This window comes from Mastacembelus armatus, chromosome 18 (genome assembly GCF_900324485.2).
Source record: "Mastacembelus armatus chromosome 18, fMasArm1.2, whole genome shotgun sequence".
Classification (NCBI taxonomy): Eukaryota; Metazoa; Chordata; class Actinopteri; order Synbranchiformes; family Mastacembelidae; genus Mastacembelus; species Mastacembelus armatus.
The window spans coordinates 1,122,115-1,147,558 of NC_046650.1; the positions used below are offsets into that span (position 1 = coordinate 1,122,115).

The 25,444-nt window shown below is 40.6% G+C and overlaps 2 protein-coding genes across 3 annotated transcripts in view; one reads left to right on the forward strand and one right to left on the reverse strand.

The window, feature by feature from the left end:
• The first annotated feature begins 3,075 nt into the window (after nucleotides 1–3,075).
• On the forward strand, nucleotides 3,076–17,526 carry trappc14 (trafficking protein particle complex subunit 14). Of its 2 annotated transcripts, none has more exons than XM_026333700.2 (12): nucleotides 3,076–3,803; nucleotides 4,757–4,840; nucleotides 5,702–5,831; nucleotides 6,040–6,126; nucleotides 6,370–6,490; nucleotides 6,645–6,792; nucleotides 7,309–7,370; nucleotides 7,828–8,000; nucleotides 13,861–14,000; nucleotides 14,844–15,037; nucleotides 15,326–15,508; nucleotides 15,600–17,526. In XM_026333700.2, the coding sequence occupies exons 1-12, from the start codon at nucleotides 3,414–3,416 to the stop codon at nucleotides 15,601–15,603; spliced, it is 1,716 nt and encodes a 571-aa protein (XP_026189485.1). In that variant the 5' UTR covers nucleotides 3,076–3,413; the 3' UTR covers nucleotides 15,604–17,526. The 2 variants fall into 2 exon arrangements, with proteins under 2 accessions (XP_026189485.1, XP_026189493.1); XM_026333708.2 differs by having other exon boundaries at nucleotides 3,143–3,803; nucleotides 15,344–15,508.
• A 1,378-nt stretch (nucleotides 17,527–18,904) lies between these two features.
• LOC113146156 (IgGFc-binding protein) overlaps nucleotides 18,905–25,444 on the reverse strand; it is a 56,350-nt gene continuing 49,810 nt past the window's right edge. Inside the window, 12 exon segments of the mRNA XM_074933699.1 lie at nucleotides 18,905–18,993; nucleotides 19,275–19,412; nucleotides 19,650–19,785; nucleotides 19,884–20,086; nucleotides 20,247–20,377; nucleotides 20,486–20,647; nucleotides 20,801–21,002; nucleotides 21,091–21,220; nucleotides 21,405–21,652; nucleotides 21,854–21,998; nucleotides 22,436–22,644; nucleotides 22,723–22,994. Coding sequence (XP_074789800.1) covers nucleotides 18,905–18,993; nucleotides 19,275–19,412; nucleotides 19,650–19,785; nucleotides 19,884–20,086; nucleotides 20,247–20,377; nucleotides 20,486–20,647; nucleotides 20,801–21,002; nucleotides 21,091–21,220; nucleotides 21,405–21,652; nucleotides 21,854–21,998; nucleotides 22,436–22,644; nucleotides 22,723–22,994 — 2,065 coding nt within the window.

A 25,444-nucleotide genomic window follows, 5' to 3' on the forward strand; every position in this document is an offset into this window, starting at 1 on the left:
AGGGCATTGTTAGCAGTAATTATTTCCATGAATTATTTTGTATAACATTATTGAGTATAGATTAACTATGATGATTTTGCTTTTTTCTATAGTAGTAAATACAGAAACAGAACTATTTTTAGTATTGTAGTGGCTTTTTAAAAAATTTGAGTAGGATACATCAATTGATGTATATGAATTTCTGGCTCCTGATTGATAGACATGTGTGATATTGCAAAATTTGGTATCAATCCAATACCAAGTAAATACAGGACTATTATCGCAGATACCAATACCGATACGATACATTTTTACTAATAAAACAAGCTTATGTACTTTCATGTAGGGGAGATCAGTGTTGTATCATGATTTATTCTGTGAATGCACCATCAATATCATCATTACTATCTGAATAGATTTATATGACCACTGAATGACAATAATTATTTTATGATATGCATGTTAAACTCCAGGACAGATTTTAAGACTTTAGGCAAATAAAAAGTTTTTTTAATTTTATTTATTATTGTAGTGAAAAGGAATTTCCTAGGGGAAAAGAGAAAGTTTTTCATCTTAAAATGTAACATGGGAGATATGGGTAAAGATATTATTTTCACCACCATGTGTAAGCTACTTTGTTATTCTTTGCCTCTCTGAATGCAGCTCTCTGCCAGTGTCCTCTGCGCCTGGGGTCTGGACCTGTCTGTGTCGGAGGGATTTTCCTCCTTTCTCTTCGTTTCTCCTACAGCTCAGAGTTCTGTTTTTGTGGTATTCCATGCATTTATAAACACTGGTGGTGTTGTCGCACTAGTGAACAGTGTTACACACATCGCAGTTCATTTACTAAAGTAACACCACACAACACTCCACAGCACCTTCTCCTCCTCTCTGCCATCATGACGCTGTCATGTATTCACTCGCTCCCTATAGTCAACCACAAAACACTGGAGAACAAGTCTAGCCTTAAAAGTACAGAGTGTGTCTGCCTCCTGGGAGCTGGTTCCACAGGAGAGGAGCTTGATAACTAAAGGCTCTACCTCCCATTCTGCTTTTGGAAACTCTAGGAAACACAAGTAGACCTGCACTCTGACAGCGAAGTGGTCTATTGGGATAATAGGTCTTTAAGGTATGAAGGAGCTTGATCATGAAGGGATTTGTATGTGAGAAGAATGATTTTAAATTCTATTTTTTTTTCACAGTAGTGCTAGAAGCCAGGGCTACGCCATCTAAAGTAGCTATAATTTTAGAAAAGTTATTTCTGAGATTTTTGGGCCCAAATATAATAACTTTAATAACATTTTTTCTGAATTTAAAAGTATAAAGTTACTGGTCATCCAGGCCTTTATGTCAGTTAGACACACTTGAAGTCTGGTTAACTAGTTTGTGTTAAGAGGTTTCATAGATAGATACAGCTGAGTGTCATCTGCATAGCAGTGGTAATTAATAGAGTGCTTCCTAATGACATATCCTAAAGGAAGCATGTACAGGGTGAACAGAATCGGTCCTAGCACAGAGCCTTGTGGAACTCCATAACTGACTTTTGTTCGTGTGGAAGGTTCATCATGGACATGAACAAACTTGAATCTGATCGATAAATAGGATTGGAACCATTTTAACGCTGTTCCTCTGTCACATAAGAGAAGATCATTGGTGACTTTTAACAGTGCTGTTTCTGTACTATGATGTGCACTAAATCCTGATTGAAAATCTTCAAATAGTTCATTCCTGTGTAAGTGGTCTGATAGCTGCTCAGCAACAGTTTTTTCAAGGATTTTAGAAATAAATGGTAGGTTGGATGTTGGTCTATAATTAGCCAAGACTCCTGGATCAAGACTAGGCTTTTTGAGTAAGGGTTTTAATACTGCAGTCTTAAAGGCCTGTGGTACGTAGCCTGATACTAGAGATAAATTTGCTAAGTCTAATAAAGATGAATTAATTAATGGCAGGGTGTCTTTAAGCAGTCTAGTCGGGATGGGGTCTAAGAGACATGTTGATGATTTAGATGAAGCAACTAATGTAAATTCAGAGAGATCTATGGGAGAGAAGCAATCTAAACTTAACTGAGGTATTACAGATGATTCAAGAGCTACTGTAGTAGAAGATTCATTTATTGCAGGTATAGGAAGCATCTGATGAATTTTATCTCTAATAGTTGTGATTTTATTTGTAAAGAAACTCATAAAATCATCACTGCTGAGAGAAAAGGGAACACCCAGCTCAACAGAGCTGTGACTTTTTGTCAGCCTGGCTACAGTGCTGAAAAGAAACCTGGGATTGTTCTTATTTTCCTCTATTAGTGATGAATAGTATGCAGTTCAGACTTTATGGAGAGCTTTTTTATATGTTAATAAACTGTTTTTCCAGACTAGAAAAATTTCCTCTAAATTTGTGGAGCACCACTTTTTTTCCAGCCTTTGTGATGCCTGCTTTAAGGTATGAATATGTAAATTGTACCATGTGGCTAATCTCCTCTGATTCACTAACTTCTTTTTCAGAGGGGCTACAGAATCAATTGTTTCACGCAGTGAGGTTACAGCGCTGTCAACAATATAATCAATTTAGTAGGGAGTGGGATTGAGGCAGCTGCCCTCCACTATGTTGGCACATGGCATAGATGTAAATAAAGATGGAATAATTTTCTTAAATTTATTAACAGCGTTGTCGGATAAACATCTGGTGTAGTGGAATTTTCTTCCAAACGCTGCATGATCCATCATCTTAAATTCAAAAGTTATTAAAGAATGATCTGACATTATGGGATTTGGGGGAAAAACTATTAGATGTTCAATTTCGATGCCATAGGTCAGAACAAGATCAAAGGTGTGATTGAAATAGTGGGTGGGTTTATTAACATTTTGAGTGAAACCAATTGAATCTAATATAGAATTAAATGCAATGCTGAGGCTGTTATTTTCAACATCTACATGAATGTTAAAATCTCCCACTATAATGACTTTATCTGAACTAAGCACTAAATCAGACAGGAAGTCTGGAAATTCAGTTAAAAACTCTGACTCTGAAACAGACGAAACGCACTAAATGTAAAACTTATAGTATCGACCTATCACTCTAGTATTGATCAATACCAATACTAACGTTGGTATCGATACTATCAATATTTGGATCGATCCGCCTACCCCTAGTGATCGATTAGTTTGGTCTGATGAACGCTCTGTGTGGTGGCATCGATTAGCCGCACTGCTGTTTGTATTGCTACTAGTGAAAGGAAACTAAGCAGCGAAAATGTGTATTCTCCGTTTGAACGAGACTTTAATTATGTTATTTGAGGTAATGAAATATTAAACTATTTTACTTAGCTTGTCTTTTGACATACGGTGACATGAAAAGATCGTGGCGCTTGTTTGCGGTATGGTAGAAGGGTAAAAGTGTTAGCGTATGGTAACAATACTTCATGACTGTAACTTCACGTCGTGATGGAATCACAGTGCGAATATTTTCTGTATTTTCCCGCCGCTCCAATATCGAGTCTGTCAGACCTGGCAGACTACACAAGTCTTCCGCGGAGAAACCACGTCTACCTCGGTGAGACGGTTCAGTTCCTCTTGGTGCTGCGGTCCCGGAAAACGGCGGTGAGGAATGAGCTAGCGGGGTCTCTGTCTGCTCTGGCGAGTGTGTGCGTCGCCAAAAGCCAGCAGCAGAGAGCCGCTGAGTACCAACCAGATCTGCGGAGTAGCTGCAGCGAGGACGGCGAAGAAGAGGAGCTCAGAGAGTCTAGAGCCGTGAACAGCAAACGGGCTTTCATGCTGTGCAAGCCGCTTCTCACACAAAACCGCTCAGACAGTGATGACAGGCAACCGGTGAAGGTAAGAAGGATGAAGTAGTAAAGACTGGTGGTCCCCCTTTCCTCACATCTTCCTAAAACAATGGCTTGTAAACGCGATATAACATGTTTAGGAAAACCTTTAAGCCCACATTAAGCCACTACCTACAGTGTGATAGGAATTAATCTCCAGTCATTTCCTGGGTGGACCAGAGCCACAGTCATAAGTGTACTTCCCTTTAGCACTGAGTATGCTCTGTTGCTTTTAGTTTTGTTGGGTTGTCGGCTTTACCCTTACCGTGTGCGCCAGTGCAGTCAGGCCATCAGGGGCTTTAAACCAGCTGCAGCCTCCAGCTGACTGCATGCAGGGTTGCAGCCAGACAGAACAGATACAGCCCATATACTGAAGACAACACAAATGACGCTGCTTTCAACACAAATGTTACAGTGTAACAATTAACATTCCTTAAATGCACTTTTACTTTTTTAAGAACTTGCACAATAGAAAGGAATCAGCAAATGTGGCATGTACAAAATAATTAGGAATTATCCCCTGACATTACAGTTTGTGACACACTGTAGTAACCATGGACTCCTCTGAGCAACTGAGAATCTGAATGTGAGGCTCCCCCACTTCTGTGTAGGCAGCAGTGGGAGACAGTGTCCACTGTCTAAAATCTTAAAGGGGAACTGTGGAAGCCCAAGAAAACTTGGTAACAAAGTGGTTATCTGCTGGGCAGACAGGACTGCAGATCGAGCTGCAAGAAGATTCAGCTAGCATATGCACAGACAGGTTGGCCATGTTAAGTAATCAGACTTGAAACCTCATCACAAAAGTCTGTGTCTAAAGTTTGCTAAGCAACATCTGTGGTTTGGTCATACTAACCTTGCTTGTTTCTGATCTATATGCTAATTCATTTTGCATGTAGTGACCTAGTTTCAGACACTGAAACTATGTAATCTTTAACATTTCATCCTGTACTTGCCTTCCTACAGTCTGCTGTGGTACTCGATGACCTGGTTATATTCTGCCTCAGCATCTGTTTGGACAAGCTGCCAGTCAATACAGTCAAAGCCAAGGTCAGACACACCTGCAAGAACAATGTACACTATGGGCTGATATAAATTGTGCTTACACTGAAGTAACGATTCCTTCAGTATCTCTGTATTCTGCTGTTGTAGGCAGTGTTGCATGTTGTGGTACAAAATGTAATTTTTACACTTTCTGACTATTTTTTCTGCAGACAAAATAACTTTCTACCTTGAGGAATAGTCAGTTAGAATCATGTAAGAGTAATGCCATTGAAAATGGCACTGAAAAAGGTCACTGAAAAATGAATGAGTTCTTTGTCTGTTGTCACTGTATGGTTTACTGCATCATCATTGCATCTAACAGTCTCATGTATTCTTCTAAAAATTCTGACCTGTATATTAGTAAATGGAGAAGAGTTTCTCCTTTAGACGTGCTAGGTTTTACCTACCACTGAACTATTGCTTTACAAAGTAACCCCAAAATGCAATTTCCATATTAAAAACTCCATCTATTCCTGCCTATTCATATTTAGGGTCACAGGGATTTGCTGGAGCCTATCCCAGCTCTCTTTGGGTGAAAGGGAGGCGTACACCCTGGACAGGTTTCTAGTCTATCGCAGGGCCTCATAGAGACAAACAACCACACATACACTCACTCCTATGGGCACCAATCAACCTAACATGCATGTTTTTGGGAGAAAACCCACGCAAGCACAGGGAGAACATGCAAACTCCACACAGAAAGGTCCCTGACAGGTTACGAACCCGGGCCCTTCTTGCATTGAAGCAACAGTGCTAACCACTAAGCCACTGTGCTGCCCTCTTATAAGCATGCAGTTGGTACATACTGGTAATGGAATGAAGCATAAATATGGTCCTGTTGTGTCTTTGCCTCCCTGTGGTGGTCAGATTATAGTAACTGTGTGGAACCAAGAGGAAGAGACAGTGGAGGTGAGGGAACATGGCTACCTAACTCTTCTGCAACTCAGGAGTCCTGCACACACCTTCAAACAGGACCAGGACACCTTCAAAGCACAGGGTACACACGTTCACTCTTTCAGCACTACACAGGATAGGCACACAAAAACCGAATTGTTTGGAGTGTAAAACCTGGAACTCACCGGGTTTCAAGACCACATAATGTTGTACAAAATCAGTTTTAAAGAGTTCCTGACATTAGCATTGTCCAATCTGATAGTGACTTCTTAACCTCTGTAGTGATGTTAAGAGTTTGCCTTCATTCCCAGTCAGCACCACCCTGAAAGTTCTTCCACCTCCTAGTGTCCAGTGTCAGCAGATGACTGTCTCTGGAAAACACCTGACTGTTCTCAAAGGTAGACCACCAACTTACACTCATATACACCAAGACCCTAAAACCCAAGCAGACAGATTCAGTTATCATTCAGGTCTTCATTTCCACCTGTGCTTTTCCTACTGTCCCATGAAAAACACCATGATTAGCAGATGATGACAAACTTCCAAAATGTTCTTAATGATTTATTGGCCCAGATTTAGAATGACTGGACAAAGAGCTAATGAGAAATTATTTTTTTTCCTTCCTTACTGCCTTCCCCCAGTGCTGAACTGCAACTATCGGGAGGAGGTGTACGTCAGAGATGTGAAGATTCTTCCCAATTATAACTCATCCTACCTCCCCATGATGCCAGATGGCTCAGTTCTCACAGTTGACAATGTCTGGTGAGTGCATGTGCAATGACTCTACACTGTCAGATATCTGGAGGCCATCCTAGAATGCTTTAAAATAGCTACTACATGTTCAGGTAGTCAAACCAGAAGCTATGTTTTAAACCAATCCTAACAAACCCTTCTTTGTTTCCACTTACCACTACAGTCACCGATCAGCTGAGGTCACCATGGCTTCATTTTTTCGACTAGACAGTGAGTCATCACGTTTACCTAGCATACTCAGTGCTCTGGAGGAACAGAACTTCCTGTTCCAGCTGCAACTACAGAACAAAGCAGAGGAGGAAACCAGTGAGGTAAGAAGTCACAACGGAGGGCGTGTCATTTTCCTTCATTTCTGCTTTATTTAATCACTGGGTCTCTCAAAGGTCAACATCTCTTTCAGATGTCAAAATCACTTCACCAATCTTAGTAAACTGAATACAAAATTAGCTACAGACCGCAAATTATAGGAAAATCTAAATCAATGACTAGAATTAATTTGCAGACATTTTATGAAGTAGTTTTGTGGTCTTTGGGCATAGTTAGGACTAAGGTTTTTACTAAATTGTATAAAGGAATATGCCACCCAGTGATATGTCATAATATATGTCAGGCTTTGATAAACATTAAACAGTACCTGTTAGTGAGAGCAGTCCATTGATGGCTCTGCACATCAGATTTGTTGACAGTGCAATATATAGAATATCACCAGACATATTGTTAGACACTTGACTTAATGGAACCTTTTTGCATTGTGTGGCACATTCTATGTGTGGATCACATGTATGTAATCATGGGTTATAATAATGTTATTGTACATATTTGCATAGGGTCTGGAAATTCCATTGGTGGCTGTGATACAGTGGTACACTACAAACCTTCCTGTCACAAGGTAACTGTGTTCCTTGGAATATAACCAATTGGCAAATCTCTGTCTAGAATCTTGTGCAGTGGGATACAGTATTTGAGTTCTCTTAGCACAGTGTAGTAGAATAAAAAACATTGAATTAAAGGCATTATTGTACGAAATGAGGCCATCATCCATTTCAGCTGTCTGTGGGGTACAGTAAATAGGTGTCTTGGTTTGAGAAAAGTGTTGGTCTGGGCACTGTACAAACCTTATCCATAGGACACATTTGTGGCAGCTGAAGATATGGACATAATGCTCCATGCATGCCATGCTGAGTTTTTTTTGGTGTTCATTTGCTTTATTATCATTTTGTTTGTGAAATAGTCCAGAATTATCAAAATAAAACATGTAAAATCCGCATTTCCCTACTATGACAAGCCACTAAGCCTGGTGATGATCTGTTAAAGCAAATTGAGATAATAGTTTGCTTTATTTACAGATACATTTCCAGTTGTTACTCATTGCCCAGTATTCGTTTGGATCGTCCACGGCTGGTGATGACAGCTTCCTGTCCCAGTGCCGTCAGGCCTCTGGAGCACTTCTGTGTAAAATACACCCTGCTGAACAACTTGCACGACTTCTTGGGTGTCCGTCTCATCTGGAGTTCGGAAAGTGAGTAGTGTATATTTTGTAGTTGTAGTCCATCTTAAATGGTGATAAGAAAAAGAAACATGCTTTTAATACATAACAAACCCAAAAGTTTATTTCTTAACTAATGCATTACAAACATAAAGGTAAAGTGCAATCAAAAGTAAACTAGGATTTAAAGTTCACAAATGTAAAAAATGAAAGTGAAAGTGAAAAAGCTGTACCGTTTAGGAAGCACTTCTAAAGCTTGGGACTCCCGAAAAAGAACTTACTGAGTCGGGTCCTCTGGAGTTAAAAATCTGACGAATACAAAAAGGAACTGGCTGTGGGTGGCTATTAAATATGATCAATTCTATTGTTTTATTTGTATAGCATCAAATCACAATAAAATAATCTCAAGGCACTTTACAAAAAAACAAAAACAGAAACCCAACAAATCCCTTATGAGCAAGCACTTGGTGACAGTGGAGAGGAAAAACTCCCTTTGACAGAAGAAACCTCCAGCAGAACCAGGCTCAGTTTGGGTGGCTATCTGCCTCAATTGGTCGGGGTGAGTGAATAGAGGAGAGAGGAAAAAAACAGCAACAATAAACAGTAAATAGACACTGCAGGTTGGTGGGGCCATTAACTGCACATCAGCGATATACAGCTCCAGGACCAGGGACACCTGCAGAAGGTACAGAGAGAGAACGAGCACTGTCATTTTAAAATCAATCCCACAGTGCAGTGGCAGCCAGTAAGGTACAACAATTGTACTTGTGATCTAGTTAAATATTCATCAAAAATTATATGGTGTAATACATGAACAATGTATGTAGAATGTAATTTGACAAATCACATGTGGTGTAATAATTCTAGGGACGTGGAATCGTAATTGCTTTGGATTTATCTGGCTGTCTTTACTGGCATAAAGAAAGTCAGGCCAGCTGTGGTCATGACTTGAGCTGTGTCCAGATGGAAACAGCAGCCTTTGAGGTATCTTTGCTGGGTATTCCAGAGTAAAAACCAGCTGTGATGGAATTCAACAGCACGGTTGAGTACAGAACACTATTGTGTTTAAAGAGGCCTAATATTTGTGTCGAGGCATTAACAATCCTTTGCTATATTAATTTTAATAAACGCAGGCAATTAAACAGCTATTGGCAGTGGTTATAGTGTGATAAGTCATCTATTCCATGTCTTGCTCCAGGACTCCAAATTTAAGTTAGTCCAAGCTATGATTCAAATTTCATAGTGCTGAGGTTACAGGACTACCCTCCTGTCAGATCGATAATCTTGACCTATGAAAGTTATGAAAGCTATGAAAGCTAATGCTAGCTAGACCTAGGGTTTCCCCCTTTTCAAAGATGGATATAAGGGACGTGTGTGTCTGTCTGTGTGTGTTGTTTTTTTTTGTTCTGTTTATAAAACAGAACTGTATTTTTAATAGAAACAATATATTTAAAAGTATCCTTTAAAAAGTTATATTATGTCACTTTGCGTAAATAATTTTATTTGGACCCAAGGAGGCAGACACAGACTTTATTTAATAAATGAATCAAAACTCAACTCAGGTGTATACAAAGCATGATACTAGGAACACAGGAGACAGGAGTCAGACTAGGAAACATGAGACCAGATGAGGACAAAGGAAACACATGAAAAGACAGCAGGAACCAGGACATTCACAGGGGCTAGGAGAGGCAGGAGAACTGGAACAAGGAGACAGCAAAAGAGGATAAAGAGCCAGGGGACCAGAAGGGAAACAGAAGACTCATAGGAAACAGGACCAGAAGACACCAAACTTAATTAGGAATTAGGATGAAACCAAGGAGGTTTAACAAACTAACACCACACACACAATAGTAAGCACACAATGATCTGGCAATCCAGCAATGAGGTGAAGAGGTGAGGTGGAATAAGTACAGCTCCTCATAAAGGGCAAACGGAGACAGGTGCGGCTCATCACCTCATTGCCTCGATCACATACATATACACACTCACACACACACACAGAGGAGAGAGACGGGGTGGGGAGCTCCTGGGAGCAGAGGAAACAGGTGAAACCAATAAGAGTAATGAAACGAAGTTGCTGAGGGCTAGCTACAGGGGACACAGGAAATATAGACAAAACAATATTTCAAACAATATTTTTGGTGTAACTGTTCACATTGGCATGTATACAGTATATTCAATTCAATACAATTCAATTTTATTTGTATAGCGCCAAATCACAATACAAATCATCTTAAGGCACTTTACAAAAACTAAAAACCCAACAATTCCCTTATGAGCAAGCACTTGGCGACAGTGGAGAGGAAAAACTCCCTTTAACGGAAGAAAAAACCTCCAGCAGACTGGGCTCAGTTTGGGTGGCCATCTGCCTCGACCGGTTGGAGTGAGTGGATAGAGCAGAGAGAAAAGAACAGCAACAATAAACAACAGATAGACACTGCAGGTTGGTGGGACCAGTAACTGCACATCAGCAATATACAGCTCCAGGACCAGGGACACCTGCAGAATGTACAGAGAGAGAGGGAGAGAGCACAAGGTTAGTGACATTCAATGGTTGAATATACATGTGAGGCGGGAGGAGAGAAAGAGAGGGGAAGGGAAGCGAATGGGGGGGGGGTTTAGGGTATGGGAGCTCAGTGCACCGATGGTCCTCGGGCAGTCTAGGCCTATAGCAGCATAACTAAGGGATGGTTCAACAAATGCATGGACTAGTTTTTCTGCATCATTTTGAGACAGGATGTTCCTAATTTTGGCAATGTTGCGCAGGTGAAAGAAAGCAATTTAAAAGTAGAAAGTTACTTGTCATCCAGACCTTTATGTCAGTTAGACACGCTTGAAGTCTGGTTAACTGGTTTGTGTTAACAGGTTTAATAGATAGATACAGCTGAGTGTCATCTGCATAACAGTGGTAATTAATAGAGGGCTTCCTACTGACATAGCCTAAAGGACGCATGTACAAGGTGAACAGAATCGGTCCTAGCACAGAGCCTTGTGAAACTCCATAACTAACTTTTGTTCGTGTGGAAGGTTCATTATGAACCTGAACAAACTGGAATCTGTCCGTTAAATAGTATTGGAACCGTTTTAATGCTGTTCCTCTGATACCAGTCACATGCTCCAGTCTTTGTAATAAGATGTTGTGGTCGATAGTGTCGATTGCAGCACTAAGGTCTAGGAGGACAAGTATAGAAACAAGTCCATTATCTGAGGCTAAGAGAAGATTGTGACTTTTAACAGTGCTGTTTCTGTACTATGATGTGCTCTAAATCCTGATTGAAAATCTTCAAATACTTTATTCCTGTGTAAGTGGTCTGATAGCGGCTTAGCAACAGCTTTTTGTAGGATTTTAGTCTTAATTGTCTAACCTGCAGTTTGCCTCTCTCGTTGATTTCCTCAAAAGTACAGACCAAAGCTCATCCTGTAGCAGTTAGTCTGTATTACCATTAATGAACTCATCTTTATTAGACTTGGTAAATTTATCTCTAGTATCAGGCTACGTACCACAGGCCTTTAAGACTGCAGTAATCAAACCTTTACTCAAAAAGCCTAGTCTTGATCCAGGAATCTTGGCTAATTATAGACCAATATCCAACCTGCCATTTATTTCTAAAATCCTAGAAAAAGCTGTTGCTAAGCAGCTATCAGACCACTTACACAGGAATGAACTATTTGAAGATTTTCAATCAAGATTTAGAGCACATCATAGTATAGAAATAGCACTGTTGAAAGTTACCAACGATCTTCTCTTAGCCTCAGATATTGGACTTGTTTCAATACTTGTCCTCCTAGACCTTAGTGCAGCATTCGACACCATTGACCACAACATCTTATTACAGAGACTGGAGCATGTGATTGGTATCAGAGGAACAGCGTTAAAGTGGTTCCAATCCTATTTATCGGACAGATTCCAGTTTGTTCATGTCCATGATGAACCTACCACACAAACAAAGGTTAGTTATGGAGTTCCACAAGGCTCTGTGCTAGGACCGATTCTGTTCACCCTGTACATGCTTCCTTTAGGATAGGTCATTAGGAAGCACTCTATTAATTACCACTGCTATGCAGATGACACTCAGTTATATCTATCTATTAAACTTGTTAACACAAATCAGTTAACCAGACTTCAAGCCTGTCTAACTGACATAAAGGCCTGGATGACCAGAGAAAACAGAAGTCATTATATTTGGGCCAAAAAATCTCAGAAATAACTTTTCTAAAATTATAGCTACTCTAGATGGCATAACCCTGGCCTCCAGCACTACTGTAAAAAACCTTGGGAGTTATTTTTGACCAGGACATGTCCTTTAACTAGCACATAAAACAAATCTCTAGGACTGCATTCTTTCACCTGCGCAACATTTCCAAAATTAGGAACATCCTGTCTCAAAATGATGCAGAAAAACTAGTCCATGCATTTGTTACCTCAAGGCTAGATTACTGTAACTCATTACTATCTGGATTTCCTAATATCTCCATAAAAAGCCTCCAATTAATCCAGAATGCCGCAGCCAGAGTCCTGACAGGAACTAGCAAGAGAGATCATATTTCTCCTATATTGGCTTCTCTTCATTGGCTCCCTGTAAAATATAGAATAGAATTTAAAATCCTTCTTCTCACATACAAATCCCTTCATAATCAAGCTCCTCCATACCTCAAAGACCTCATAGTACCATATTATCCCAATAGACAACTTGGCTCTCAGAGTGCAGGTCTACTTGTGGTTCCCAGAGTTTCCAAAAGCAGAATGGGAGGCAGAGCCTTTAGTTATCAAGCTCCTCTCCTATGGAACCAGCTCCCAGCCTGGGTTCAGGAGGCAGACACTCTCTATACTTTTAAGGCTAGACTTAAAACCTTCCTCTTTGACAAAGCATATAGTTAGGGCTGGCTTCAGGCAACCCTGAACCATCCCTTAGTTATGCTGCTATAGGCCTAGACTGCTCGAGGACCATCGGTGCACTGAGCTCCCCTCCCCTCTCTTCCTCTCCTCCCACCTCATGTATATTCCACCATGGAATGTCACTAACCTTGTGCTCTCTCTCTCCCCTAGTTTGTGCTCTCTATCTCTCTCTGTTCTCTCTGTACCTTCTGCAGGTGTCCCTGGTCCTGGAGCTGTATATCGCTGATGTGCAGTTACTGGTCCCACCAACCTGCAGTGTCTATTTGTTGTTTATTGTTGCTGTTCTTTTCTCTCTGCTCTATCCACACACCCCAACCGGTCGAGGCAGATGGCCGCCCAAACTGAGCCCGGCTCTGCTGGAGGTTTTTTCTTCCGTTAAAGGGAGTTTTTCCTCTCCACCATCGCCAAGTGCTTGCTCATAAGGGATTTGTTGGGTTTTTAGTTTTAGTTTTTGTAAAGTGTCTTGAGATTATTTGTATTGTGATTTGGTGCTATACAAATAAAATTGAATTGAAAATTGAATTGAATTGATAGGGCTGAATAGTACACTGGTCTACTCCACAAATAGTCTCACACAATCCTCCTGAGCAGATGGATTGGCCTTAATTTACCTTAATTGTATGATCATACTCAGCACTTTCTCCATTTTTAATGCTTTACTTTTCCCATTTAGTAATCAATCTCAATCACTTCTAGTCCAGTCTTTTTTCATCATTATTCACACCCTGCACAAATATTTCATAATAAAAGCCATTCCTCAAAGAGATGCAGTAGCTTAACTGGGATAGGGCAAACAGCAAAATAGAAATGACTGGCAATTGTGTATTATGGTTCAAAAGAGTAACACAGACTGTTATTGCACTGATGGAATTAGTGCTGTGAGTCATGCAGTGCAATGTCTTAATCCTCTTTTTCTTCTCATTGTGCTTGTTACTCCCTCTTCCTCAACTATCTGGTTTGTGCCACCATCTCAACCATCCATCCATCGCTCAGCTTGTAGAGGAGGTCAGCAGGACCCAAAGTTGGGAGCAGTGGTGTGCCAGTCTCCCTTCAATAACCTGGGACAGTGTAGGAAGGGCTCCACTCTCTCCTTCACTGTGGCCTTCCAGATCCTTAAGACTGGACTCTTTGAGGTACCAGAAAGGAAATAATGCGTCTGGGTGTCTGCTCACTTACTGACTTACGTAGTCACTGACTGACTGATTTACTTAGTTGCTGACCTAGTTATTTACTGACTGATGTATGTAGTTACAGACTCTCAGACCACCTTACGTGCCTCACGTACTTATTGAACCAATTTATTGAGTTCATAGGACTTCAGACCCTAAAATGGTGGTAAATCACTTCATCAGGGTCTTCAGGTAGGAACCCTCCTTCCTCACTGTATTGTTGATAGCCTGACGTTGGACTTCCATACTCTTCAGGAGTCTTGTTCTTGATGTGGCTAGAAATCCTTGTGACAAAAGCCAAGGTTGACCTACCGACTTTTACTTACTTTTACTTACCGATTTGTTGCTTAGTTTCTTACTGACTTACCTACTTAGTTACCCACTGGCTTACCTTTACTGATTTAGTCTTTACAGTCACCCTGAAAGATTTAGTCTTTACAGTCCTTTACAGTTTGTGTGTTTAGATAATGGAAAAAAATGAAATGCTAAAATTCCAGAGGGTAAGTGCTACTCTGATATTTATACTTATTCTGTATTATCTAAGACATTTTTATTCTAAACATTTTGGTTTCTTTTGAGAAGCGGGTGATGTCATACATATTTTATAGAATAGACAGACACTAATATAATGCATGATTCTGTAGATGCATTTACCCAGAAATTAAGTAACTGTCATCATACCACACTGATTTCACATTATTCATTGCGGTGAGTATTTATTGCCCTAGTTTTGGTGGAATATAGAAGCACTGCTGCATATAGTAACTCACAATGCCCTTCCTGTCCTCCTCTATGGCAACACTGCAGCTGAGTCAACATATGAAACTGAAGCTCCAGTTTACAGCCTCTTTGTCCACTCCTCCCATGGAGCCTCAGTCACTCTTGAGTAAGTCTCCATCATCATCATCCAACCCTGCAGCTAGGGAGCTGCTGGAGAGACGCAGCCTGGGCCGATCTCAGAGCTTCTCCCACCAACGACCACCCAGGTCACACCACATCAGGTACATAGGATTCGTGTTCACTAGGACCAGAAAGAAAGAATAAAAGCAAATATTTATTGTCACCAACTCGGATACAATTTTGTCATTAAATATGCCTCTGAAGTAGTCACAGTAAATATCTGTTTTCACTCACATAGAGAGAGTAGACTTGCATCTTCTGACAGCGAAGTGAAGTTTCCTGCCAGCCCTATTGCTCAGCATCTCTCCTATGGGTCCTTTCACACTTACCCAAAAACTGATGTTCATTTTTTTAAATGTAGCCTGTTCATTGTTATGTCCATGACACAGTGTCTCTGCTGGCTCCAGGTCAGGCAGCGCAATAGCGTGCCGGCCCATCACGCCTCCTGTAGGATCTCCAGTCAGCAGAGCTCCCTACCTGTCCCCTGATCACACCCTCATTTCACTGGACAAAATAGCCAAGAGAGAATGCAAGGTGTTAGTGCTGGAACCAGTCCAAGACGTAAACAGCAGGTATGATTAGCCCTCTGATTATAATGCCTATTTGAATTAATTTGAATTTTACCTAAACCTCTGTAAAACTAGTCACTATTCCTCCTGTCAGATGACCTCAAGAGGGAGCCTGTAGAGGAGGAGTGGAGCTGATGTGGGAGTGATGCTACAGAGCAGGTCCGATTAAAGAAATTCTTAAATTCACTGGTTTATCATTTCGCTGGATGAGTTTTTATCGCATGAAGGTTATTAGTCTTAATTGTACAGTCTTCATGTCTTCATTCTATTTTACTCAGGGAAGTGTTGTTATTGCCTTCCTGTGTGTAGATGGTTGATAATTTTAGCTAACAGAGAATTGTAAAAATTTAATGGGGACTTTTACCTGATTATATAAGGTCTGGGAGCACACATTAATCTGCTGTTGGTATTTCCTTTCATAAAGAGACAGCTCCCAAGATGTCAAACTGTTCCCTTAAAATAAAGTGGGACAGATACTGCTCTGTATTCTGGGAGTGGGAATTCTCCATGTTAGGTTTTTAACTGCAACCTCTGTTTTTTTTTTTGTTTGTTTGTTTTGTTTTTTTTCATAACATCCATACAATGCAGTCCATCATTTTTCACCTTCTACTTACTTACATTTCCTGTGTGAGGAAAATGTAAAGAAGCCTAACTGAGCCTAGCTTATGTGCTTTAAACTGGACTACAAACATGTCAAGTTTATACTGGATGGCAGCTGCATGTCATCTCTGACTTAAAGGGATGCTGTCTTGCATCTTATCTGCACTCAAATTGACATTCATTAGGAAAAAAGTATTTTTTTTAAAAAAAGCAACACAATTTAAATGTGAGTGTGATCCTGGTCTTTACACTGGCTTATTATTTTAAATCGAATTGTCTGACTGTTTATTGTTAGTGTTGGGTTGTTACGTCACAGTTCTACAGATTCAGGTTATACATTGATGTGTTTTGTTTTTTGTTTGACTTCTCACATACACTCCAAGACTGAATCTTTTACAGTGTAGTGTTCTCAATATTTCAAACCCCAGTCTCTACAGTGGAATCAGAGTAGAGGCGTCAGCTTGTCAACATACCTTTTCTTTTACATTTCCAGTATTTCCCCCTAGAATTGAATTGTTATCACAGTAGGATGCTAAACACTGACCTCATAGGATCATCGTGTTGAGTTCAAGTGTTGAAGGGTACTAATTACCGGGACATTGGCAACAATTAATTCAGTTTATTATTACAGACCCCTGACATACCTCAAATGTATGATGACTTTCAGGGTTGCTGTAATATAAAAATGTTGACAGGGAGGCCCAAACATTTGGGGGAAATGTGTGGACCTGTATGACAGAGGCTGCTTTTTTACACTGGAATTCTAATTGCGCTCAATCAGAATGTATTGAACTCTTTTTTGAGCTGGGTTTTTGAAGAGCAATAAGACTATCTGAATGTGCCTTGTCACCTCATTCCTATGTATTGTAAAGTCCTTTCCAGTGACTCAAATGTCTGGAATTGTATTCAGTGTGTGAACAAAATTATTGTTCAGTTTTTCAGTTAACATATATTTTGGGATGCCATGATCTATGCCATACTTTAATGACAAATGAAGTTAAAATTGCTGGGTAATATCTTGGTTTTAGTTTGATATTTATTTATCTCAAAACCTGGATCTTGGGCTTAGTGAGGCTCATGGAAAAGGCATTCATTTGAGTGCTATAGCAGACTACAGCATTGATGAGGTGGTGCAAGAATAATCTCAGTAAGACCAAAGAGATGATCTACATGAAGTCAAAGGACAATCTACATATCTATGGAACAAAATCAGAGACGGTTTCTTCAGATTTATCATGTCAACATTTAAAGTTGGGAGGAAACTCCTCAGCATAATGCATTCCTTAGCCCCTTCCTCATCACATCACATCTACATGTGTAAATCTAATTCTTAAGCCTCCATCTACGGAGGCTCAAAGTCCTTAAGAGTAAATAACTTTCACAATATGAAATAATTGTTTGAATAAATACAGGTAAAATAATCTATTAGCTATTCTGGATTCTTGCTCAAGGCCTTTGTATTGCATGTATTGCATATTCAGGATTAAAAAGTGATGAGAGATGGCAGACAGGAATGACCTAAATGCTCTGCTTATGTCAGATGAAGCCATGTTATGAACACTTCATCAGCAGATACTATTGTGAGCTATTTGGAAGATACTTTGAAATGCTTGGAGTGATAGATGTCAGCATTGACTATGTTACTTGTGTAATAAGACATACATGAAATAACAAAAGGAGGGAGGGAAGAACATGGATTGAGTCTATTATAAGATCAATTTTGTTGCAGACATAATTTTGTCTGATAAAATGACCAAAAACTCATAAAAGCTGTGCTGTGAAATGGGCTACATTGACATTTAAAAAAATGTCTATTTTATCTTATCTAATAATTTATTTATCTAATAAAATTTAATAAGGTCCCTGTTATGTGTAACAATGAAAAGTGAGTACTATGTATGATGATGTCTGTGAATGATGCATTAACAAAGACAAGCACACGTGTTTATACATATTTCATTCCAAAAATACATATATTCTTAAAGACACATACAGATTTGAACAGTTAATTAACACACTTAAGTAAAATCTTTTAAAAGTATGAGGTAAGAAAGCAACAATTGGACATATGAATGATATCTATAATAATCCCACTTTCACAAGATAAAAATTTTTCTTACAGAGGTTTTATTGTTCTTTTGAGACTTACTGAATTAGCTGTAGAACAGATTATGTATGATGGCCTCCTACAGCAGATATTGCATTCAATTTTTCATCACATACTACTGGTTTTGTTTACTTTGTCATTTCTTTGGTCATCTATATTTGAATATGGAACACCTAAAAGAGAAAGATGGGATAGATATTAGCAGTAGATCTGAGATCAGAAGCCCATGTGAACTTCAGTTGTATTAAACTTATTTCTCCATTAAAGTTTCATTCTTACTTGCTGACTTCATGCCAAGGCTTTTCAGCTCATGTTTTTTTTTCCTGTGGAGAAAACAGATAAGACTTTTGAAGATCAACGTAATTAATACAGTGGCCACAGATAACATTAGAAACCATGCAGATCAGTGGTGGCAGAACCAAGGCAGTGAGTGAGTCAAACCCTTTCCTTCCGACTACTAATACAGTATGGTTCCAATAATCAAAAAAGGTGAATTTCTCTCACCCACTGTGATATGATTTCTGCTTCTGAATTATATAAACTTTTGACCTGGAATGAAAATAAAACCTTTTCCTTAAGGAACAGGGCAGTGTGGAGAAAAGAAACAAAACAACCCTGTCTTAAAAATGTCAAGACAGTTGTCAATCTCACACATTTGTCATTGTCATACATCCCAGAACCACAGTTCAGACTCACTTGGCTTTGCATTTGCAAACACACACAATGATGATGACGACAGCGACTGAGACCAGGACCACAATCAGGATAATCCACTTGGTTTCTGTAACAAATAAATGAAATAAACCCAGACTCTTTATTAGCAAAAGAAAAAAACAAACAAAAAACAATATTTTAAAAATGAGAAAACTTAAAGACTCCTGCAACAAAATTGGGCATGTGAATATGAATATTTTTATTATGCATTATACATGAATGCAGCATAAGTCTGATATAGATATCTAGCTTTTAAATGAATACTGTAGCACTTGACTCAAATCATTAGTTTGTAAATGATATGACTAATAAATTGTTGATGGTCAAAGGTGGTCAAGCAGGCCATACCCAGTCCTCCGCTCTCTATTATTTCCACCTCACAGTTGGGGCCCTCGAAGCCCTCAGTGCACTGACAGGCATAGGTATTGTTGCTGGCGTCTTTACATGTTCCTCCGTTCAGACAGGGGTAACTGAGGCAGGGACTTGCTGCAACACAAGACATTACTGATATTTTCATATCATTCTAATTTGCTCATCTTTTGCACTGCTTATATGGGAATCAGTGGTAAAGATCCATATAGAGATAAAAATAAACATGTTAATTACCAAGCCTTGCACTCCTTCACAGATTAGGACAAACTAGTAATTCATTCATAAACATTTGATGTTTTATGAATTCTTGGTGTTGATTTCAGTTATTTATTACTAATAAATAACCCACACCTTTGTAGCAGTCCCGTTTGAAGTCATAGATGGTGCAGACATAACCATCCTGGCATGTTTTGGGTTTGCACACGGCACCGGTGCTGGTGCATTCACAGGACTGAGAACAGTCTTCAGTTACAAATCTCTCTTTCAACTGCAGGATGCAGGGAAAGAGGAGAAAGGGATGATGAAAAAAGATTACATCAGCACACAATATATATGCACAGTCACTGCTGTAGCTGTTCATCTTACAGGGTAGTATCTATTGAGGAAGGTGCAGCCACACTGTTTATATGGTACACAGGTTCCCTCGCTCATGACAAAGCCTAAGGCACACTGGCAACCCTCCACACAGGAAGTGGCATCGCAGTCTGAAGGGGCTGACAGTTCAGCGCAGGAGGCGGGGCACGGTGACATACAGCTGGAGTAGGTGCTGTTGGCAGCACAGGAGAGTACTGGGAGAGAGACAGGTAGTCATAAGCCTGTCTGATAAAGTGCACAGTGCACTGTTAAGCAGTTGTAGTTTCCAAATTCACAAAGGCAATGGAGGAGTTTAGTGACTGTCCCTTGTAGACTGTTCACACCTGAAAGAATGCACTGTGTTCAGCATCTTACCACAGCCCAGCTGCTGCCGCCATGAGCCCAGTCTGACTCCAGCCTCCTGACAGGCTACAGCGTACGCTTCATAACTGGCACAACGCAGCACTGTACTGCCCCCTTCAGCACACAGGTCGAACACACAGTCGCTGAGGGACAAACACGTGTATCATATTTGTGTATCACTGCACACTTAAAAAGCACTGTATCTCTCCCAGAGAACTGTTCCACATACCACACACACTCAGACTACTTACTTCTGGTAGGTTTGGGGAGGCAGGGTGGTATGGCAGGGAGCAAATGGTCCCTTGGAATGAGACAGGGCTCCACATTGAGCCACACTGTTGAATTCACTGAGCTGAGACTGAGAGCAGTCAGACGTCTCAAATCCTGAATCTGGATCGGTCTCCACCTCTCTCCTGGGGACACATGACAAGGATGGAAGGACAGAGCATAACTGTTTCCAACAATGAATTTCCATGTTTCTAAGCAGGCCCCACTCTAAACTAATATCAAAACCTACTGAAAGCGTATTTACAGTTAAGGCAGTGACCATGGTCCTTTGGTCCTACCTGCGGACATGGATGGTGTGAAGAAGGTTGTAGAACTTCAATCCATCAGCCTGTCGGTCACTGACTCTCCAGCTTTCTCCAAACACATTCAGATCCCTGGTCACTGTACCATCAGGTTTTATATACTCATTTCTAGTGATGCCATCATAGTTTCCACATAACCCTCTGACAGAGTCCTTATAGGTGCTGGGCAGTATGATCTCTGATACATCAACAGAGACATGGTAGGGAAATGGTTTTTTAAAAAAAGCCAAAGAGCAGCACATTTATTGATGGGCAGTGTATTTTACCTCCACGATAGTTGCCATCAAAGCGTACAGTGAGTCCAAAGTCAGTGGTGAGCTGGACCTGCCTGGAGTTCATTGTGATGGTCAAACCAGTAACTGGACTCAGAGGAGGTGCAACACTTTCTCCATTCACCTACATGGGGCACAATATGAATGCAGTATGTTGTACTTATTGCTTTCGAGGATGAACACTGAGGATGCAGTGCAAGTCATTAAAAAAAAAAGCAAGTTAACATGAAGTATTGTGCTGGAAAACAGTTGTGTGACATGTTTTCATTTTGATGACAAGAAACAGGAAACAAAGACTAAGTGCTGACCAGGACGGCCTTCTTCTGCAGGAAGCGAACATTGACACCATAAACATCAATGTACATCTGATCCAGGAATGACACTCTGCTGTTCCCCCCACGTCTGATGTTCTTGCCCCTCACCACCAGGGGTGACAGGGAGTTCTGCAGGCTGGGTCCCTGAGTCAGGACATAGGTGTAGGGACCCTGGAAGTGATGGGTGAAACCATCAAATGTTCGGTAGTGAGGATCCCCAGAGATGCTGCACTTGTCAAACCCTGGAGGATGATAAATTCATTGGAGAGATTAAAATGGATCAGAAGAAAACCATGCAAAAGAGGTTAGTTACTGTTTCTTTCCATGAATTGTGAACTCGCCAATTTTGAATTTTTAAGGTTTAAAGTCTGTAAGCTGCATGCCAGTTACAACATGTTGTAATGTAAATTGAAAGCTGTAGCCTCTGAGACTGAGGGACTTACTGGTGGGTTTGCAGTAGAGATCTCCATTTTTGTCCAGAGCGCACACTGAGTTTGATTTGCAGCTGTGGTCCTTACAAGTGATTGTGCCACCAAGATTACAGGTACAGGAGTTAGTACATTTACCTGTCAGCCAAGAGTCTCCCATCTACACACACACACCAGATAGATTTAGATCTATAGATATGTCAGTGTCAGTTGGTGATTTTGGATGCAATTTTCTCAGTTTCATAAGAAATAGTATATTGGCATTAGACCAAGCTGAAACAATGTTGATATTTTCTGTGACAGATTTGTGCCTTACTGTATTTTTTCCTATGATCAGCAACAAATTTCACTGGTATTTCCTTTATTATTGGTAAATTTTAGAAAGATCTAAATTACACACCTGTAAAAATAAATGTTTTCTACATTATTCTTGTAAGTGTATACTTTTAGACAAATCAGTGGGTCATTAGAAGTCTATCTATCCATCTGTTATTTGTCTAACTAACTATCTTCCTCTCTATCTGTAAGCCACATGTGTTCCTGATGTCAACATTCAGGATGTTCAGTCAGCAGTGGTATGGACCCTGCTTCACTCACATCATGGTACTCGCCATCTGAGTCCACACAGCCACATTTGTCCAGAGGAACACACTTGCTGTCACTGAGGACGTAGCCAGCATTACACTGACAACCCTCAACACAGGCGGTCGGAGGGAGGTGGCAGAAGCTGGGGAAGAGGTCAGAGCAGGTGGGGGGGCAGGGGGCAGTGCAGTCTGAGTACTGACTGTTAGGAGGGCAGGGCAGTGCTGCAGGGAGGGAAATTACACATTAAGATTGAACTAGAATGTTTAATTTCAACTGTTGATTCATTTATGATAACTTACGACAGAAGGTGTTGTTTCTCCAGCTGATGGTGACCCCAGCACTCTGACAGGCCTGAGCATATGCCTCCACATTATCGCAGAGTGTCGTTTGCATGCCATCGTACTCACACATGTCATAGATGCAGTTACCTAGGAAGGCCTCAAGGGGCACCAGAGTGTGGCAGGGAATGAAGCGGTCAGACAGAATGACCTCAGCACATTGAGCCTCGTACAGTTTCTCTTCTTCTGCAGTGCAGTTGGGGTGGATGTCTGGCCGAGTATCTGGATGACAGCTGGAGAGGAGAATTCAATTCAATTCAATTCAATTTTATTTGTATAGCGCCAAATCACAATACAAATCATCTCAAGGCACTTTACAAAAACTAAAACTAAAAACCCAACAATTCCCTTATGAGCAAGCACTTGGCGACAGTGGAGAGGAAAAACTCCCTTTAACAGAAGAAAAAACCTCCAGCAGAACCGGGCTCAGTTTGGGCGGCCATCTGCCTCGACCGGTTGGGGTGAGTGGATAGAGCAGAGAGAAAAGAACAGCAACAATAAACAACAAATAGACACTGCAGGTTGGTGGGACCAGTAACTACATTAGCAATATACAGCTCCAGGACCAGGGACACCTGCAGAAGGTACAGAGAGAACACAGAGAGAGGGAGAGAGCACAAACTAGGGGAGAGAGAGAGCACAAGGTTAGTGACATTCCATGGTGGAATATGCATGAGGTGGGAGGAGATGAAGAAAGGGGAGGGGAAGGGAAAGGGGGGGGGGGGGTTAGGGTAGGGGAGCTCAGTGCACCAATGGTCCTCGGGCAGTCTAGGCCTATAGCAGCATAACTAAGGGATGGTTCAGGGTTGCCTGAAGCCAGCCCTAACTATATGCTTTGTCAAAGAGGAAGGTTTTAAGTCTAGCCTTAAAAGTATAGAGAGTGTCTGCCTCCTGAACCCAGGCTGGGAGCTGGTTCCATAGGAGAGGAGCTTGATAACTAAAGGCTCTGCCTCCCATTCTGCTTTTGGAAACTCTGGGAACCACAAGTAGACCTGCACTCTGAGAGCCAAGTTGTCTATTGGGATAATATGGTACTATGAGGTCTTTGAGGTATGGAGGAGCTTGATTATGAAGGGATTTGTATGTGAGAAGAAGGATTTTAAATTCTATTCTATATTTTACAGGGAGCCAATGAAGAGAAGCCAATATAGGAGAAATATGACCTCTCTTGCTAGTTCCTGTCAGGACTCTGGCTGCGGCATTCTGGATTAATTGGAGGTTTTTTATGGAGATATTAGGACATCCAGATAGTAATGAGTTACAGTAATCTAGCCTTGAGGTAACAAATGCATGGACTAGTTTTTCTGCATCATTTTGAGACAGGATGTTCCTAATTTTGGAAATGTTGCGCAGGTGAAAGAATGCAGTCCTAGAGATTTGTTTTATGTGTGAGTTAAAGGACATGTCCTGGTCAAAAATAACTCCCAAGGTTTTTTACAGTAGTGCTGGAGGCCAGGGTTATGCCATCTAGAGTAGCTATAATTTTAGAAAAGTTATTTCTGAGATTTTTTGGCCCAAATATAATGACTTCTGTTTTCTCCGAGTTTAAAAGTAAAAAGTTACTGGTCACCCAGGCCTTTATGTCAGTTAGACAGGCTTGAAGTCTGGTTAACTGGTTTGTGTTAACAGGTTTAATAGATAGATATAACTGAGTGTCATCTGCATAGCAGGTGGTAATTAATAGAGTGCTTCCTAATGACCTATCCTAAAGGAAGCATGTACAGGGTGAACAGAATCGGTCCTAGCACAGAGCCTTGTGGAACTCCATAACTAACTTTTGTTCGTGTGGAAGGTTCATCATGGACATGAACAAACTGGAATCTGTCCGATAAATAGGATTGGAACCACTTTAACGCTGTTCCTCTGATACCAATCACATGCTCCAGTCTCTGTAATAAGATGTTGTGGTCAATGGTGTCGAATGCTGCACTAAGGTCTAGGAGGACAAGTATTGAAACAAGTCCATTATCTGAGGCTAAGAGAAGATCGTTGGTAACTTTCAACAGTGCTGTTTCTGTACTATGATGTGCTCTAAATCCTGATTGAAAATCTTCAAATAGTTCATTCCTGTGTAAGTGGTCTGATAGCTGCTTAGCAACAGCTTTTTCTAGGATTTTAGAAATAAATGGCAGGTTGGATATTGGTCTATAATTAGCCAAGACTCCTGGATCAAGACTAGGCTTTTTGAGTAAAGGTTTGATTACTGCAGTCTTAAAGGCCTGTGGTACGTAGCCTGATACTAGAGATAAATTTACCAAGTCCAATAAAGATGAGTTCATTAATGGCAGGGTGTCTTTAAGCAGTCTAGTTGGGATGGGGTCTAAGAGACACGTTGATGATTTCGATGAAGCAACTACTGATGTAAATTCAGAGAGATCTATGGGAGAGAAGCAGTCTAAACATAACTGAGGTCCTACAGATGATTCAAGAGCTACTGTAGTAGAAGATTCATTTATTGCAGGTATAGGTAGCATCTGCTGAATTTTATCTCAAATAGTTGTGATTTTATTTGTAAAGAAACTCATAAATTCATCACTGCTGAGAGCTAAGGGAACACTGGGCTCAACAGAGCTGTGACTTTTTGTCAGCCTGGCTACAGTGCTGAAAAGAAACCTGGGATTGTTCTTATTTTCCTCTATTAGTGATGAATAGTATGCAGTTCTGGCTTTACGGAGAGCGGAGC

What these genes read in the sequence shown, in the direction of transcription:
- trappc14 (XM_026333700.2), top strand. Translation starts at nt 3,414, where the DNA reads ATGGAATCACAGTGCGAATATTTTCTGTATTTTCCCGCCGCTCCAATA. An exon ending in ATGACAGGCAACCGGTGAAG is followed by an intron (nt 3,804 to 4,756) that starts GTAAGAAGGATG and finishes GCCTTCCTACAG; the next exon opens with TCTGCTGTGGTACTCGATGA. An exon ending in CTCACAGTTGACAATGTCTG is followed by an intron (nt 6,491 to 6,644) that starts GTGAGTGCATGT and finishes TTACCACTACAG; the next exon opens with TCACCGATCAGCTGAGGTCA.